The sequence below is a fragment of the Salvelinus alpinus genome, chromosome 20 (assembly GCF_045679555.1).
Source record: "Salvelinus alpinus chromosome 20, SLU_Salpinus.1, whole genome shotgun sequence".
Taxonomy (NCBI): Eukaryota; Metazoa; Chordata; class Actinopteri; order Salmoniformes; family Salmonidae; genus Salvelinus; species Salvelinus alpinus.
In genome coordinates, this window is record NC_092105.1 from 22,673,042 (window position 1) to 22,691,339 (window position 18,298).

Below are 18,298 nucleotides of genomic sequence, written 5' to 3' on the forward strand. Positions count from 1 at the left end.
AACACCACTGACACTCTGTGAAGTGCTGTGATTAACGGTGCAGTGTGTGTGTATACATGCGTGTGTGTGTGTGTGTGTGTTAGCCATCTTGTCAACCATGGTGAGAGACCTAAGCCAAAGTGCACACTGCACCAACACACTGCTGCCAATATACCATGGTTACGTCTTGAATGAAGACGTCACTACTGATAATTGGATTTATAATCCAAACTTTAGCTGACCAAGAGGACTACACTCACTTTACTCTTTTCCCACCCACCCAAGCTTTGTCAAATATACACACTCACACACACACCTGCACACCTCTTCTATTCACAATCTGTTCCCTTATCTAACATGAGTCATCCAGTGTATCCAGACAAGATGGAGTGGACCCCTGTAGCAGGAGAAATGGAGTGGACCCCTGTAGCAGGGGAGATGGAGTGGACCCCTGTAGCAGGGGAGATGGAGTGGACCCCTGTAGCAGGGGAGATGGAGTGGACCCCTGTAGCAGGCGAGATGGAGTGGACCCCTGTAACTGGCGAGATGGAGTGGACCCCTGTAACTGGCGAGATGGAGTGGACCCCTGTATCTGGCGAGATGGAGTGGACCCCTGTATCTGGCGAGATGGAGTGGACCCCTGTATCTGGCGAGATGGAGTGGACCCCTGTATCTGGCGAGATGGAGTGGACCCCTGCATCTGGCGAAATGAAGTGGACCCCTGTAGCAAGGGAGATGGAGTGGACCCCTGTAGAAGGGGAGATGGAGTGGACCCCTGTAGCAAGGGAGATGGAGTGGACCCCTGTAGCAGGGGAGATGGAGTGGACCCCCGTAGCAAGGGAGATGGAGTGGACCCCTGTAGCAGGGGAGATGGAGTGGACCCCTGTAGCAAGGGAGATGGAGTGGACCCCTGTAGCCGGGGAGATGGAGTGGAACCCTGTAGCTGGCGAGATGGAGTGGACCCTGTAGCAGACGAGATGGAGTGGACCCCTGTAGTAGGGGAGGTGGAGTGGACCCCTGTAGCTGGCGAGATGGAGTGGACCCCTGTAGCTGGCGAGATGGAATGGACCCCTGTAGCTGGCGAGATGGAGTGGACCCCTGTAGCAGGGGAGATGGAGTGGCCCCCTGTAGCAGACGAGATGGAGTGGCCCCCTGTAGCAGGGGAGATGGAGTGGCCCCCTGTAGCAGGGGAGATGGAGTGGACCCCTGTAGCAGACGAGATGGAGTGGCCCCCTGTAGCAGGGGAGATGGAGTGGCCCCCTGTAGCAGGGGAGATGCAGTGGACCCCTGTAGCTGGCGAGATGGAGTGTACCCCTGTAGCAGATGAGATGGAGTGGACCCCTGTAGCAGGGGAGATGGAGTGGACCCCTGTAGCAGGGGAGATGGAGTGGACCCCTGGAGTAGGGGAGGTGGAGTGGGCCCCTGTAGCAGGCGAGATGGAGTGGCCCCCTGTAGCAGGGGAGATGGAGTGGACCAATGGAGCAGGGGAGATGGAGTGGACCCTGTAGCAGACGAGATGGAGTGGACCCCTGTAGTAGGGGAGGTGGAGTGGACCCCTGTAGCTGGCGAGATGGAGTGGACCCCTGTAGCTGGAGAGATGGAATGGACCCCTGTAGCTGGCGAGATGGAGTGGACCCCTGTAGCAGGGGAGATGGAGTGGCCCCCTGTAGCAGACGAGATGGAGTGGCCCCCTGTAGCAGACGAGATGGAGTGGACCCCTGTAGCAGGGGAGATGGAGTAGACCCCTGTAGCAGACGAGATGGAGTGGCCCCCTGTAGCAGACGAGATGGAGTGGACCCCTGTAGCAGACGAGATGCAGTGGACCCCTGTAGCAGACGAGATGGAGTGGACCCCTGTAGCAGGGGAGATGGAGTGGCCCCCTGTAGCAGGGGAGATGGAGTGGACCCCTGTAGCAGGGGAGATGGAGTGGACCCCTGGAGTAGGGGAGGTGGAGTGGGCCCCTGTAGCAGGCGAGATGGAGTGGCCCCCTGTAGCAGGGGAGATGGAGTGGACCAATGGAGCAGGGGAGATGGAGTGGACCCTGTAGCAGACGAGATGGAGTGGACCCCTGTAGTAGGGGAGGTGGAGTGGACCCCTGTAGCTGGCGAGATGGAGTGGACCCCTGTAGCTGGCGAGATGGAATGGACCCCTGTAGCTGGCGAGATGGAGTGGCCCCCTGTAGCAGACGAGATGGAGTGGCCCCCTGTAGCAGACGAGATGGAGTGGCCCCCTGTAGCAGACGAGATGGAGTGGACCCCTGTAGCAGGGGAGATGGAGTAGACCCCTGTAGCAGACGAGATGGAGTGGCCCCCTGTAGCAGACGAGATGGAGTGGACCCCTGTAGCAGGGGAGATGGAGTGGCCCCCTGTAGCAGGGGAGATGGAGTGGACCCCTGTAGCAGGGGAGATGGAGTGGCCCCCTGTAGCAGGGGAGATGGAGTGGACCCCTGTAGCAGACGAGATAGAGTGGACCCCTGTAGCAGGGGAGATGGAGTGGACCCCTGTAGCAGGGGAGATGGAGTGGACCCCTGTAGCAGGCGAGATGGAGTGGACCCCTGTAGTAGGGAGATGGAGTGGACCCCTGTAGCAGACAAGATGGAGTGGACCCCTGTAGTAGGGAGATGGAGTGGACCCTTGTAGCAGGCGAGATGGAGTGGACCCCTGTAGTAGGGGAGATGGATGAACCCCTGTAGCAGACGAGATGGAACGGACCCCTGTAGCTGGCGAGCTGCAGTGGACCCCTGTAGCACACGAGATGGAGTGGACCCCTGTAGTAGGGGAGATGCAGTGGACCCCTGTAGCAGGGGAGATGGAGTGGACCCCTGTAGCAGACGAGATGGAGTGGACCCCTGTAGCAGGGGAGATGGAGTGGACCCCTGTAGCAGGGGAGATGGAGTGGACCCCTGTAGCAGGCGAGATGGAGTGGACCCCTGTAGCCGGAGAGATGGATTGGACCCCTGTAGCAGACGAGATGGATTGGACCCCTGTAGCAGACGAGATGGAGTGGACCCCTGTAGCAGGAGTGGACCCCTGTAGCAGACGAGATGGAGTGGACCCCTGTAGCAGACGAGATGGAGTGGACCCCTGTAGCAGGGGAGATGGAGTGGACCCCTGTAGCAGGGGAGATGGAGTGGACCCCTGTAGCAGACGAGATGGAGTGGACCCCTGTAGCAGGAGAGATGGAGTGGACCCCTGTAGCAGAGGAGATGGAGTGGACCCCTGTAGCAGACGAGATGGAGTGGACCCCTGTAGCAGACGAGATGGAGTGGACCCCTGTAGCAGACAAGATGGAATGGACCCCTGTAGCAGGGGAGATGCAGTGGACCCCTGTAGCAGGGGAGATGGAGTGGACCCCTGTAGCAGGGGAGATGCAGTGGACCCCTGTAGCAGACGAGATGGAGTGGACCCCTGTAGCAGACGAGATGGAGTGGACCCCTGTAGCAGGCGAGATGGAGTGGACCCCTGTAGTAGGGGAGATGGATGAACCCCTGTAGCAGACGAGATGGAACGGACCCCTGTAGCTGGCGAGCTGCAGTGGACCCCTGTAGTAGGGGAGATGGAGTGGACCCCTGTAGCAGACGAGATGGAACGGACCCCTGTAGCAGGGGAGATGGAGTGGCCCCCTGTAGCAGACGAGATGGAGTGGCCCCCTGTAGCAGACAAGATGGAGTGGACCCCTGTAGCAGGGGAGATGCAGTGGACCCCTGTAGCAGGGGAGATGGAGTGGACCCCTGTAGCAGGGGAGATGCAGTGGACCCCTGTAGCAGGGGAGATGGAGTGGACCCCTGTAGCAGACGAGATGGAGTGGACCCCTGTAGCAGACGAGATGGAGTGGACCCCTGTAGCAGGCGAGATGGAGTGGACCCCTGTAGTAGGGGAGATGGATGAACCCCTGTAGCAGACGAGATGGAACGGACCCCTGTAGCTGGCGAGCTGCAGTGGACCCCTGTAGTAGGGGAGATGCAGTGGACCCCTGTAGCAGGGGAGATGGAGTGGACCCCTGTAGCAGGGGAGATGGAGTGGACCCCTGTAGCAGGGGAGATGGAGTGGACCCCTGTAGCAGGCGAGATGGAGTGGACCCCTGTAGCAGACGAGATGGAGTGGACCCCTGTAGCAGGGGAGATGGAGTGGACCCCTGTAGCAGGGGAGATGGAGTGGACCCCTGTAGCAGGCGAGATGGAGTGGACCCCTGTAGCCGGAGAGATGGATTGGACCCCTGTAGCAGACGAGATGGATTGGACCCCTGTAGCAGACGAGATGGAGTGGACCCCTGTAGCAGGAGTGGACCCCTGTAGCAGACGAGATGGAGTGGACCCCTGTAGCAGACGAGATGGAGTGGACCCCTGTAGCAGGGGAGATGGAGTGGACCCCTGTAGCAGGTGAGATGGAGTGGACCCCTGTAGCAGACGAGATGGAGTGGACCCCTGTAGCAGGAGAGATGGAGTGGACCCCTGTAGCAGACGAGATGGAGTGGACCCCTGTAGCAGACGAGATGGAGTGGACCCCTGTAGCAGACGAGATGGAGTGGACCCCTGTAGCAGACAAGATGGAATGGACCCCTGTAGCAGGGGAGATGCAGTGGACCCCTGTAGCAGGGGAGATGGAGTGGACCCCTGTAGCAGGGGAGATGCAGTGGACCCCTGTAGCAGACGAGATGGAGTGGACCCCTGTAGCAGACGAGATGGAGTGGACCCCTGTAGCAGGCGAGATGGAGTGGACCCCTGTAGTAGGGGAGATGGATGAACCCCTGTAGCAGACGAGATGGAACGGACCCCTGTAGCTGGCGAGCTGCAGTGGACCCCTGTAGTAGGGGAGATGGAGTGGACCCCTGTAGCAGACGAGATGGAACGGACCCCTGTAGCAGGGGAGATGGAGTGGCCCCCTGTAGCAGACGAGATGGAGTGGCCCCCTGTAGCAGACAAGATGGAGTGGACCCCTGTAGCAGGGGAGATGCAGTGGACCCCTGTAGCAGGGGAGATGGAGTGGACCCCTGTAGCAGGGGAGATGCAGTGGACCCCTGTAGCAGGGGAGATGGAGTGGACCCCTGTAGCAGAAGAGATGGAGTGGACCCCTGTAGCAGACGAGATGGAGTGGACCCCTGTAGCAGGCGAGATGGAGTGGACCCCTGTAGTAGGGGAGATGGATGAACCCCTGTAGCAGACGAGATGGAACGGACCCCTGTAGCTGGCGAGCTGCAGTGGACCCCTGTAGTAGGGGAGATGCAGTGGACCCCTGTAGCAGGGGAGATGGAGTGGACCCCTGTAGCAGGGGAGATGGAGTGGACCCCTGTAGCAGGGGAGATGGAGTGGACCCCTGTAGCAGGCGAGATGGAGTGGACCCCTGTAGCCGGGGAGATGGATTGGACCCCTGTAGCAGACGAGATGGATTGGACCCCTGTAGCAGACGAGATGGAGTGGACCCCTGTAGCAGACGAGATGGAGTGGACCCCTGTAGCAGGGGAGATGGAGTGGACCCCTGTAGCAGGGGAGATGGAGTGGACCCCTGTAGCAGGGGAGATGGAGTGGACCCCTGTAGCAGACGAGATGGAGTGGACCCCTGTAGCAGGGGAGATGCAGTGGACCCCTGTAGCAGGGGAGATGGAGTGGACCCCTGTAGCAGGGGAGATGCAGTGGACCCCTGTAGCAGACGAGATGGAGTGGACCCCTGTAGCAGGCGAGATGGAGTGGACCCCTGTAGCAGGGGAGATGGAGTGGACCCCTGTAGCAGACGAGATGGAGTGGACCCCTGTAGCAGGCGAGATGGAGTGGACCCCTGTAGCAGGGGAGATGGAGTGGACCCCTGTAGCAGGGGAGATGGAGTGGACCCCTGTAGCAGGCGAGATGGAGTGGACCCCTGTAGCAGACGAGATGGAGTGGACCCCTGTAGCAGACGAGATGGAGTGGACCCCTGTAGCAGACGAGATGGAACGGACCCCTGTAGCAGGGGAGATGGAGTGGACCCCTGTAGCAGGGTAGATGGAGTGGACCCCTGTAGCAGACGAGATGGAGTGGACCCCTGTAGCAGACGAGATGGAGTGGACCCCTGTAGCAGGCGAGATGGAGTGGACCCCTGTAGCAGGCGAGATGGAGTGGACCCCTGTAGCAGGCGAGATGGAGTGGACCCCTGTAGCAGGCGAGATGGAGTGGACCCCTGTAGCAGGGGAGATGGAGTGGACCCCTGTAGCAGGCGAGATGGAGTGGACCCCTGTAGCAGGCGAGATGGAGTGGACCCCTGTAGCAGGCGAGATGGAGTGGACCCCTGTAGCAGGGGAGATGGAGTGGACCCCTGTAGCAGGCGAGATGGAGTGGACCCCTGTAGCAGGCGAGATGGAGTGGACCCCTGTAGCAGGCGAGATGGAGTGGACCCCTGTAGCAGGCGAGATGGAGTGGACCCCTGTAGCAGGGGAGATGGAGTGGACCCCTGTAGCAGGCGAGATGGGGGCCTTATAACAATACCACCAGTGTGTTCTTTCCAAAACTCACTTCATGGTTCTTGGAAAGCAATGCCAACACACTTTGTCTTTCATAAATAGGGTAGAAGGAGTGCTGAAGGGTGCCATGGTTGTTGAGAGTGATGAGGTAGCATAGGGAAGGACAAGAAGCCATGTTTTGTATCTACATAAGTTCTAGTGTGGACAATGACCATAGTCAATGTACCGTATATAGCTGTCATATAACGCCAGTGGTAGAAGGTAGTAGAGAGGACTCCAGGCTATTAGAAATAATAAGAGAAGTGAAGCTCTGTGTTATAAAACTCTCCATAACAGGAAATCTCCTGCATGACACATGGTGCCTGGTGGCCATGGAAAACAGGTTCTTGAATATTGCTAAAACTACATTTAGTTTCTAATATACCCCTCCTCCCATATCTATTTCACTGCTGCAGGCCGGGGTGCTCTGTGGAAGTGTGTCCTGTATTATATTGTTCCTCAGTGGGGACTGACTTTAGCCCTGGAGTCGTAAAGTTGGAGCAGGATGAGGAGACTTTTAGATGATGTGACGGGGGGAGGGGGTGACATAAGGGCCTAAGCGAAAGGAAAGAGCGAAAGGCCACACAGCAACTCTGGGCACACACACACATGCTAACACACACTCATTCACACACACACACACACACACACACACACACACACACACACACACACACACACACACACACACACACACACACACACACACACACACACACACACACACACACACACACACACACACACACACACACACACACACACACACAAACACACACACACACACACTCTCTATGGCAGACACATAGTACCTCCATCCACGAGGGCAATGACCCATTAAAGTGTCAAAAGTGTTCAGCTCAACACTCCTAAGTGGTCCAGTTTCACACTTAATATGCTCCAACTCAGCATAAAATCACTGGGTAAGCAGTCAGCACTAGAACACACATAAACATGTCAAACAACAGCAGAACAGGACAAGGTTTCTCTAGCTTCTCTAACACTGGACAAATGTGTATGTTTGACTTGTAAACATTTTCCTAGCAGTGCTGTAATTATAATTCAAGTCTCCTGGGGAACTAAATGATTTGTGGGGTGTTCAGCGTGACACATGCTGTTCTCTATTGATTAATCAAATTTATGAACACAGAGACTCACACGTGAGCACACACACCTCAATCTAAAGACATTAAAACACGTCAGCACACACCTCAATCTAAAGACATTAAAACACGTGAGCACACACACCTCAATCTGAAGACATTAAAACACGTGAGCACACACACCTCAATCTAAAGACATTAAAACACGTCAGCACACACCTCAATCTAAAGACATTAAAACACGTGAGCACACACACCTCAATCTAAAGACATTAAAACACGTCAGCACACACCTCAATCTAAAGACATTAAAACACGTGAGCACACACACCTCAATCTGAAGACATTAAAACACGTGAGCACACACACCTCAATCTAAAGACATTAAAACACGTGAGCACACACACCTCAATCTAAAGACATTAAAACACGTGAGCACACACACCTCAATCTAAAGACATTAAAACACGTGAGCACACACACCTCAATCTGAAGACATTAAAACACGTGAGCACACACACCTCAATCTGAAGACATTAAAACACGTGAGCACACACACCTCAATCTAAAGACATTAAAACACGTGAGCACACACACCTCAATCTAAAGACATTAAAACACGTCAGCACACACCTCAATCTAAAGACATTAAAACACGTCAGCACACACCTCAATCTAAAGACATTAAAACAAGTGAGCACACACACCTCAATCTAAAGACATTAAAACACGTGAGCACACACACCTCAATCTAAAGACATTAAAACACGTGAGCACACACACCTCAATCTGAAGACATTAAAACACGTGAGCACACACACCTCAATCTGAAGACATTAAAACACGTGAGCACACACACCTCAATCTAAAGACATTAAAACACGTGAGCACACACACCTCAATCTGAAGACATTAAAACACGTGAGCACACACACCTCAATCTGAAGACATTAAAACACGTGAGCACACACACCTCAATCTAAAGACATTAAAACACGTGAGCACACACACCTCAATCTAAAGACATTAAAACACGTGAGCACACACACCTCAATCTAAAGACATTAAAACACGTGAGCACACACACCTCAATCTGAAGACATTAAAACACGTGAGCACACACCTCAATCTAAAGACATTAAAACACGTGAGCACACACACCTCAATCTGAAGACATTAAAACACGTGAGCACACACACCTCAATCTGAAGACATTAAAACACGTGAGCACACACACCTCAATCTAAAGACATTAAAACACGTGAGCACACACACCTCAATCTGAAGACATTAAAACACGTGAGCACACACCTCAATCTAAAGACATTAAAACACGTCAGCACACACACCTCAATCTAAAGACATTAAAACACGTGAGCACACACACCTCAATCTAAAGACATTAGAACACGTGAGCACACACCTCAATCTGAAGACATTAAAACACGTGAGCACACACCTCAATCTAAAGACATTAAAACACGTCAGCACACACACCTCAATCTAAAGACATTAAAACACGTGAGCACACACCTCAATCTAAAGACATTAGAACACGTCAGCACACACACCTCAATCTAAAGACATTAAAACACGTGAGCACACACACCTCAATCTAAAGACATTAGAACACGTCAGCACACACACCTCAATCTAAAGACATTAAAACACGTCAGCACACACCTCAATCTAAAGACATTAGAACACGTCAGCACACACACCTCAATCTAAAGACATTAAAACACGTGAGCACACACACCTCAATCTAAAGACATTAAAACACGTGAGCACACACCTCAATCTGAAGACATTAAAACAAGTGAGCACACACCTCAATCTAAAGACATTAAAATACGTGAGCACACACACCTCAATCTAAAGACATTAAAACACTTGAGCACACACCTCAATCTGAAGACATTAAAACACGTGAGCACACACCTCAATCTGAAGACATTAAAACACGTGAGCACACACCTCAATCTAAAGACATTAAAACACACGAGCACACACACCTCAATCTAAAGACATTAAAACACGTGAGCACACACACCTCAATCTAAAGACATTAAAACACGTCAGCACACACACCTCAATCTAAAGACATTAAAACACGTCAGCACACACACCTCAATCTAAAGACATTAAAACACGTCAGCACACACACCTCAATCTAAAGACATTAAAACACGTCAGCACACACACCTCAATCTAAAGACATTAAAACACGTGAGCACACACACCTCAATCTGAAGACATTAAAACACGTGAGCACACACCTCAATCTGAAGACATTAAAAGACGTGAGCACACACCTCAATCTAAAGACATTAAAACACGTGAGCACATACCTCAATCTAAAGACATTAAAACACGTGAGCACACACACCTCAATCTAAAGAAATTAAAACACGTGAGCACACACACCTCAATCTAAAGACATTAAAACACGTGAGCACACACACCTCAATCTAAAGACATTAAAACACGTGAGCACACACACCTCAATCTAAAGACATTAAAACACGTGAGCACACACCTCAATCTGAAGACATTAAAAGACGTGAGCACACACCTCAATCTAAAGACATTAAAACACGTGAGCACATACCTCAATCTAAAGACATTAAAACACGTGAGCACACACACCTCAATCTAAAGACATTAAAACACGTGAGCACACACACCTCAATCTAAAGACATTAAAACACGTGAGCACACACACCTCAATCTAAAGACATTAAAACACGTGAGCACACACACCTCAATCTAAAGACATTAAAACACGTCAGCACACACACCTCAATCTAAAGACATTAAAACACGTGAGCACACACACCTCAATCTAAAGACATTAAAACACGTGAGCACACACACCTCAATCTGAAGACATTAAAACACGTGAGCACACACCTCAATCTGAAGACATTAAAACACGTGAGCATACACCTCAATCTAAAGACATTAAATCACGTGAGCACATACCTCAATCTAAAGACATTAAAACACGTGAGCACACACACCTCAATCTAAAGACATTAAAACACGTGAGCACACACACCTCAATCTAAAGACATTAAAAGACGTGAGCACACACACCTCAATCTAAACCTCAATCTAAAGACATTAAAACACGTGAGCACACACCTCAATCTAAAGACATTAAAACACGTCAGCACACACACACCTCAATCTAAAGACATTAAAACACGTGAGCACACACACCTCAATCTAAAGACATTAAAACACGTGAGCACACACACCTCAATCTAAAGACATTAAAACACGTGAGCACACACCTCAATCTAAAGACATTAAAACCCGTCAGCACACACACCTCAATCTAAAGACATTAAAACACGTGAGCATACACACCTCAATCTAAAGACATTAAAAACCTTTTGATGGCTGTACTTTATAATCCCCTTGTCAGAACTAACAATGATGGATAGTGAAAAAGAGGCAATTCTCCCTCTGCATTGGCCTGCAGGGAATGTGCTTTCTCATAAGTCAGGCCAGTGCTGAAAGATGGGAACGATATCACTATGCCCTAGAAAGAGAATAAATCCCCTAGAGTGGATACCAGACCTACTTTCCCTTTCTAAGTCAAAAGTTGAGAGCAAACAATATAGCTGCATCTGGAACAGTGCTTTTTGTTCCTGATCATATGGTCTGACTCCTGACCCTATGTATGGGCACTGTCTATAGAGACTACATGTAGTGATAGGTAGCAGTTAGTTGAATAGAGGTATCTGACAAGCTGTTACTGTACCTGGACATGCTTCGTGATTTGGTAAGAGCTTTGCTGATGACCAGGGAGGGGGCGGACTGTCTTCGGTGGGCCAGGGTCTTCATCTGCTACGGAGAGAAAAGAGGGAGGGAGAGAATACCTTGTTCACTCCAGAATAGGCTATAGTTCACATAGTTAGTGAGTCCAGAATAGGCTATATTTCACATAGTTAGTGAGTCATTATTCATATAGTCCACTGTAAGTTCTGCCCCTGAGCAAGGCAGTTAACCCACTGTTCCCTGGGCGCCGAAGACATGGATGTCGATTAAGGCAGCCCCCCGCACCTCTCTGATTCAGAGGGGTTGGGTTAAATGCAGAAGACACATTTCAGTTGAAAGCCTTCAGTTGTAAAACTGACTAGATATCCCCTTGCCCTAATTTACTGTAGTCATACTTACAGAGGTCATACCGGAACACACCCTGCTAGTCATAAACCACATCTCTGTCTAGCGGGGGATAATGAGGGGAAAGAAAGAAAGAAAGAAAGAAAGAAAGAAAGAAAGAAAGAAAGAAAGAAAGAAAGAAAGAAAGAAAAAGAGAAAAAAAGAAAGAAAGAAAGAAAAAAAAAAAGAAAGAAAGTAGGAAGTGGTTCGTTGCACAATGTTTGCCATCTCTCTCTGTACTGTTGTTGTTTCTAGATAAATCATCATCTCTCTCACAAAATCAGGAATTGAGTAGGCCACCACAGAAATGTATGTGAAAATAAACTTGTGAATCGTGAAGCAGTCTCTGCCAGTGTCTTGGGTAACATACACTACAAAAGTATGTGGACACCTGCCCATTGAACATCTCATTCCAAAATCATGGGCATTAATATGGAGTTGCTAAAACAGCCTCCACTCTTCTGGGAAGGCTTTCCGCTAGATGTTGGAACATTGCAATCATAAAAATATTTGTTATCAGAGAACAGTTTGGCTTGATTCTTCCTACTACAGATGCTGGATCTTAATTCGAGCCAGTTTGCTACAGCAGTAAATGTGAATTATTATGTGGATTATAATTAATGGCGATTTTTGTTGGGATTGATACATTTTTTCCAAGTGGAAATTACCAACTTCAGAAGCCTTTTTAAACCCTAAATATACTACAAATTTAAAATGTCCTGTACTAGAGCAGGGTTCCCCAACTGGTGGCCCGAGTACCAAACGTGGTAATTTATGTTCCGGCCCCCGAACTAGAGATTGATATTTGTATATGACAGAAAATGCATATTGAGTGTGTCAATCATCCCACTGGGCACACACTGTTTGAATCAACATTGTCTCCAAGTAATTTTAATTAAATGATATTGAACCAACGTGGAATAGACGTTGAATTGACTTATGTGACTAGTGGGATGTGACTTTCAAAGACCACTTCCAATTAGCTCAACGACTTGCTTCTTTGCACTCCAGTAAAACTATTGTAAAGGCAAGCTTTCACCTCATACCTTCAAAGTGCAGTTACATATTCCAAACAGGAGTAGAATGGAGGCGCTGTTTACTAGAACTTAATTTCATTGATTAATTGTTGTTGGCTCAGAATGTATTATCAGCAATAGTAAGGCAACGCGTTTATTGACATAGCATACTATACTACAAATATGTGTTAGGATTGTAGGGAAATAAGTGTACATAAATCGCCGCTGAGTAGCTGTGTTGAAGGCAACATCGTGATATTTGCACTGAAACTGAAGCTATGTTGCAAGTCTAAAGCAATATTTATTTCATGAATTACGTGAATGATTTATGCAAATTAACATTAACAAAACTAAATGGGATTGTATGCTGAGTGGCGCGACGGATGGTCCAGACAGTAGGTAAATCCATTGACTCTGCTCCCAGTGCGCACGTACTGTAGCCGCTCAAGCACAGCGTGACTGTTGTCTGTCTGGTGACTATTCTTCCCTATTGACTTGTGATCTGAGAGCAGATTATCAGCATGTTGCATAGTTCATTTGCTTCCATATTTTAAACATTACCAATCTGTATCTCATCAAACTTTGAGAAGGAGACTCACAACTGTCACAAAGGAAAATCGAATATAGATTTTAAAAAATGGATGTGAAACATTTAGCCGAATATGCTATCTTAATATTTTTTATCTAGGTATATGCAGTAGGTGGCAAGGCGTAATTTTACACCTGCATTTCCACAAACTGAATAACATTTAGCCGAATCAATTTTAAATACGCCTGCATTAACTTTTTTTTAGAACGCATTAGTAACCATCATATAATTATCCAGGAGCTGTCTGATATTATGAAATACACAAAAAAGAAACACTAGTAAGTATGAAATAATATTAAAGGTTAAAGCGCAGGAATCCATCCCTGAAATCAAGTGGCACAAAGAGAAGACCCAGATTGAACAAGCTGGAAATGTAGATGATAACATACCCTCAGCTTCAAATATGACCAGTAACGCTCAATAGCATCTGTGAATAATGCACACAACCTAAATTAGGCTGGAAGCCAAATTATCATATCAATTCCCATTTAGCCTATACTTTGCCAACAATACAACATGCATGGCATGCTACCTGGCGATGGACGATATAGAGCAAGTAGAAAACCCAATGACAAACCCAAAAGAAGACCAATACTATCCCCCTCACTACATAATGGCACAATAATACGTTATAATGCAAATCAAAAATCCACAAATCTCTAGTTACCTTTTTGCTGTCTGGTAGCGCGCAGAACTTGCTGTTCCCTGTCAAAGAGCCAGACCTATTCTGTCCGATAGTTCCCTGCTGGGGAGACATGGTTTCCATCAAGGCTACTACAGTATATCGACACGGAGTCTGCTGCCTGCTGCCTCAGACCACAGCGCACGTATTCCTATTCCCATTGCATCCAAAATTATCCAGCGACAGGACCAAACGAAGAAAGACACAAACTGGTGGGAAATCCCCCATTCACGCCATTAGAATGGATAAAAAAAGGAAACATTAAATAGCGTTAAATAAACCTGGACTTAGTTCTTTACTGACAGCTCACAGAACGCACTGATAGACAATCCTCTCTCGTCCCTGTCAACATTCGGTCTGAAGCGCAGTAGTAGTTTCCGCTCAAACCCAGGGGTGCATTCATTTCGTCGATTCAGTTGCAAAACGTTTTGCAACAGAAACAGTTTACTCCAAACGGAAAACGTTTTGAAACTAAAACGAGAGTTTCTATTGGACAAATTCAGATACGTCCCTTTGGCTATTTCGTTTGGTTCTTAAACGGTAAACGATTTCCATTGCAAGACGTAATGAATACACCCCATGTGTAAATGTGCCTCTACATCCTGAGCTGAAGGAGGTCCTAGCGCCGCTGGGTCCCTAACCTGAAAATTAGCACTAATTGAGGTGGTAACAGCTCTAGCTCAGGAATCACATGAAAACAGTTTGCAGACCAGGTGAAGGAATGTTCTCTGCATGCCAAAAATAACATGAATAATGTAAAAAAAATCCAACGCTTGATTTTTCTCCATAGCCATGAAACAGTCCACCCCACTGTATGCACACCCAATGGAGTGTGTGAATGTGTGAATATACACTACAGTTCAAAAGTTTGGGGTCACTTAGAAATGTCAGTGTTTTTGAAAGAAAAACACATTTTTTGTCCACTAAAATAACATCAATTTGATCAGAAATACAGTGTAGACATTGTTCATGTTGAAAATTACTATTGTAGCCCTCTTCACCCGCCCCCTTACTATCAAGTTGATGGTAGAGAATTGGGTCATAACTTTGACCCTAGACCTGATGACACACACACACACACACACACACACACACACACACACACACACACACACACACACACACACACACACACACACACACACACACACACACACACACACACACACACACACACACACACACACACACACACACACACACGCACACACACACACACACACACACACACTTCTCAGAGAGGGGAGAAAGGAAAGGAAAGGAAAGGAAAGGAGAGGAGGATAGACAGATAGCATCCACTTTGGGAATGGGAATCCTCCACTCTGGGAAGCTCTGACTCCCTGTCTCAGTCCCAAAAATTAGGAAATGTTTCCCTTAATCATTCCTAGTCTGAATCCCCAGTGACAAACACCGGGAAGAAAATGAAAGGCGGAAATTTCAACATTACTCTGCCACAGTCGCTACGCCTCTCTTGGTCTCTTTAGGTTTCTCAAAACATTAGTCATGGGAGATTTGGAAGAGAGAGTTGTAGAGACAGACAGAGGGTGAAATTGAGAATTGAAAGACAGGGTTTGTGATTGAAGTGACCATAGAGGTGGCAGAGATACACAAAGAGACAACTATGGGTTACCATGGGTTAGCATCTTATAGACAGACATATATAGAGAGAGAGACCTACAGAGAGACGGACAGATAGAGGGACACGGGCAGGCAGTCTGACACAGAGGGACAGACAGTCAGAAACACAGTGACAGGGAGAGTCAGACGGTCTTAGCCTGTCTGCCTTTCACATCTGCTCTCCTGTGGATACACACACACTCCCCTCCCCCAGCTAATCTGATTAACTAAACTACCCAGAGTGCTGACTACCCTAATAGCTGACTTGTTGGTAGAGAGCATCGATGTATGTGTGTGTGTGTATGTGCGTGACCAGAGTGGACCGGTTTAAGTTGTCCCCTAGGGGTGGAATGGTTTTGGTTTCACAGAGGGCTCAAACTGGTGTTAAAGAGGAGATGGATAAGCTGAACAGGGGATATGTTCATAAGACCCAGGACCCATTGTGCATGTGATGATTTAGTTGACTAAATGTGAGCCAGGGGGTCCTATGTTTACTGTAAGAGAGTAGCCTCTGAGCCACAGAGCAAAATTAACCAATTAATGAGGTAATGGAATAATTGGTTTTGGGACATTTATAGGCTTGAGATGGGTAGGAAGTAAATGGGTTGAGATGCACTGGAAAGTTCAGGAAATGCCCTCTAAATTGCTATTGCTACACAAAACAGAGCTGTCGCCCTACATATCTGTCCTGGCATGTCACTCACAGCAGAGCAACCGCAAAGGTTTTCATCCAGCCAGTTATGCATGACCACACTTGCTCTCTGTTAGGACAGTCCAGACAAGTAGTCAACAAAGGCAGGCTAATGTTGACTGTTTAAAAGAAGGAGGATAGTGGAGGAAAGTGTTTATGTGTTGCAGGCTGGTTTATCACTGGCAATGGCTTTGTTAGTCAGCGCTAATGTTTACACTGTGAGAGCCGCGCTGTGTATGTGTGTGTTTGAGCTGCTATCAGCGCCAGGGACCTCTTATCGTCCTCTCAGGGGTTAAGGGTCAAGGGTCAAGCCCTGCATTCCAGAAGGGGTCAGAATCATTAGATGAAGGTCACCACTGACTTCATCCAGAGGACAGACGGTGGAAGGTTTGGTGAGGTGGTCATTAGGCTGAGTGGTTAGCTGAATGCATCCATCATTTTTGGTAAACGTACGCCAGGGTTAGTTAACTAACAAACTTTATTCTAACTGAATGAGTGAAGACCATGACTAGTTAATTAGTTGAATCAGTTGTGTTACAGCTGGGCTGGAACAAAAGCCTGCACATACTATGGATACAGTATATCTAAGTGAATGTTACATATAGCTACATATCACACTGCCTTGGTTGCCCAAAAGTGATTGCCGAGTCCACAACCTCCTCCATAGGTTGAAAGATCACCAGAGGTCAGATTAGCATCCGGCAAGTACAGGGTTGCGTTCAGTACAACAGAACTTGGTGCAACGTTGAATTGAATGGAAACGGTAGTGTACTGAACGACCAGTTGAAAAACATGATTTTGGTGGCCCAAAAAGCAGTTACCATATGGTGGGCAGCATGACTTTTTCGATTTCCAATGGTCACGCCCATCTTGATCAGGCTACATACACCTCACCACACCCACCAAACGGGATTAAACACACCGCAAAGGCTGTTAAAGAACAGTGCGCACCATTCGTTCAGTACAAACCGTCACCCGACATAGCAAAGGTTGAAGCGAACTGAACGCACCCCAGGACACAGAAGTCATGTGACCTGTTAGAGGAAGGTTCAGAGGGTCAAAAATTCTGTCTCAAATGGTTGAGGTTGTGTAACAAAATGACCTCATCTCAGCATGTGAACTTGTGTGAGAGTTATGTGAACGGAACTGACTTATATGTACAGAATCAACATCCCTCAAAAACATATATTTAGGACATGTTTTGGCACGGTGCATAACTCTGCTGTGAAATCACTGGTAGAGGAATACATACAGCAGGACACATGGTGCTATGTACAGGACAGGAGCAGAAAGAATCACGTTCAATTATGAGGGAGCGGTTCTGAAGATTTGTAATTTTACGGGATTCCGTTCCGTTGTGGGTTTGTTAACCAGCGGGAGGAGAGGGAAGGCGTGGTTTGGTTGATATTAAAAGGCATGGTGTGTGTGTGTTTTAATGAGAGTGCACAGCTAGCCTTGCCCATTCACTGTGCAGGGACAGAAATAAACTTGGATGCAGAATTACAGTGTTGAAGTTTTTCCATTTTCAATTCCAGAACCAACCCTCTCCAATGTAATTACGCATGCACGCACAAAACAAACGCACTCACAAACGCACACATACAGTACATACACACACCTGGACAGAAGATCCCCTCAGTTCCTCAGCAATATTTGTAGACTGTTTATAACTTACAGAACTGAATATGTCTAAACATGCTTATCCTCTAATTATAGAGACACCGCCCAATTAACCCTTCACTAAGCCCTGCCCCCCTTGGTTACTGTTGCAACATTGGACAACATTTTCCCAGGGAGACCAATTCCCCATTCAACCACTGGCGAAATGCCCTCACAATGATCTCAAACTGTGTTTATAATACAAATCAGGAAACTCTTTGGTATGTTGTGGAGGACTGTCATTACAATTGCACCCCTGTAACCTGGTAAACTGATGTTTGTAGTGTAGCTAAACACTGAATGGCTCTGAATTCACTGTCA

At 48.3% G+C, this 18,298-nt stretch overlaps 1 protein-coding gene across 4 annotated transcripts in view; it reads right to left on the minus strand.

Annotated features, from left to right (window-relative positions):
* LOC139546496 (rho GTPase-activating protein 20-like) overlaps positions 1-18,298 on the minus strand; it is a 68,387-nt gene that overhangs the window by 39,964 nt on the left and 10,125 nt on the right. The window contains exons 1-2 of one of the 4 annotated variants that reach the window (XM_071354927.1): positions 13,996-14,391; positions 11,323-11,405 (exon numbers count right to left, since the gene is read on the minus strand). In XM_071354927.1, coding sequence (XP_071211028.1) covers positions 11,323-11,405; positions 13,996-14,094 — 182 coding nt within the window. In that variant the 5' untranslated portion in view covers positions 14,095-14,391. Of the gene's footprint in view, positions 1-11,322; positions 11,409-13,995; positions 14,392-18,298 lie in introns of those variants that run through there. The other 3 variants (XM_071354926.1, XM_071354929.1, XM_071354928.1) reach the window with 3 other exon arrangements.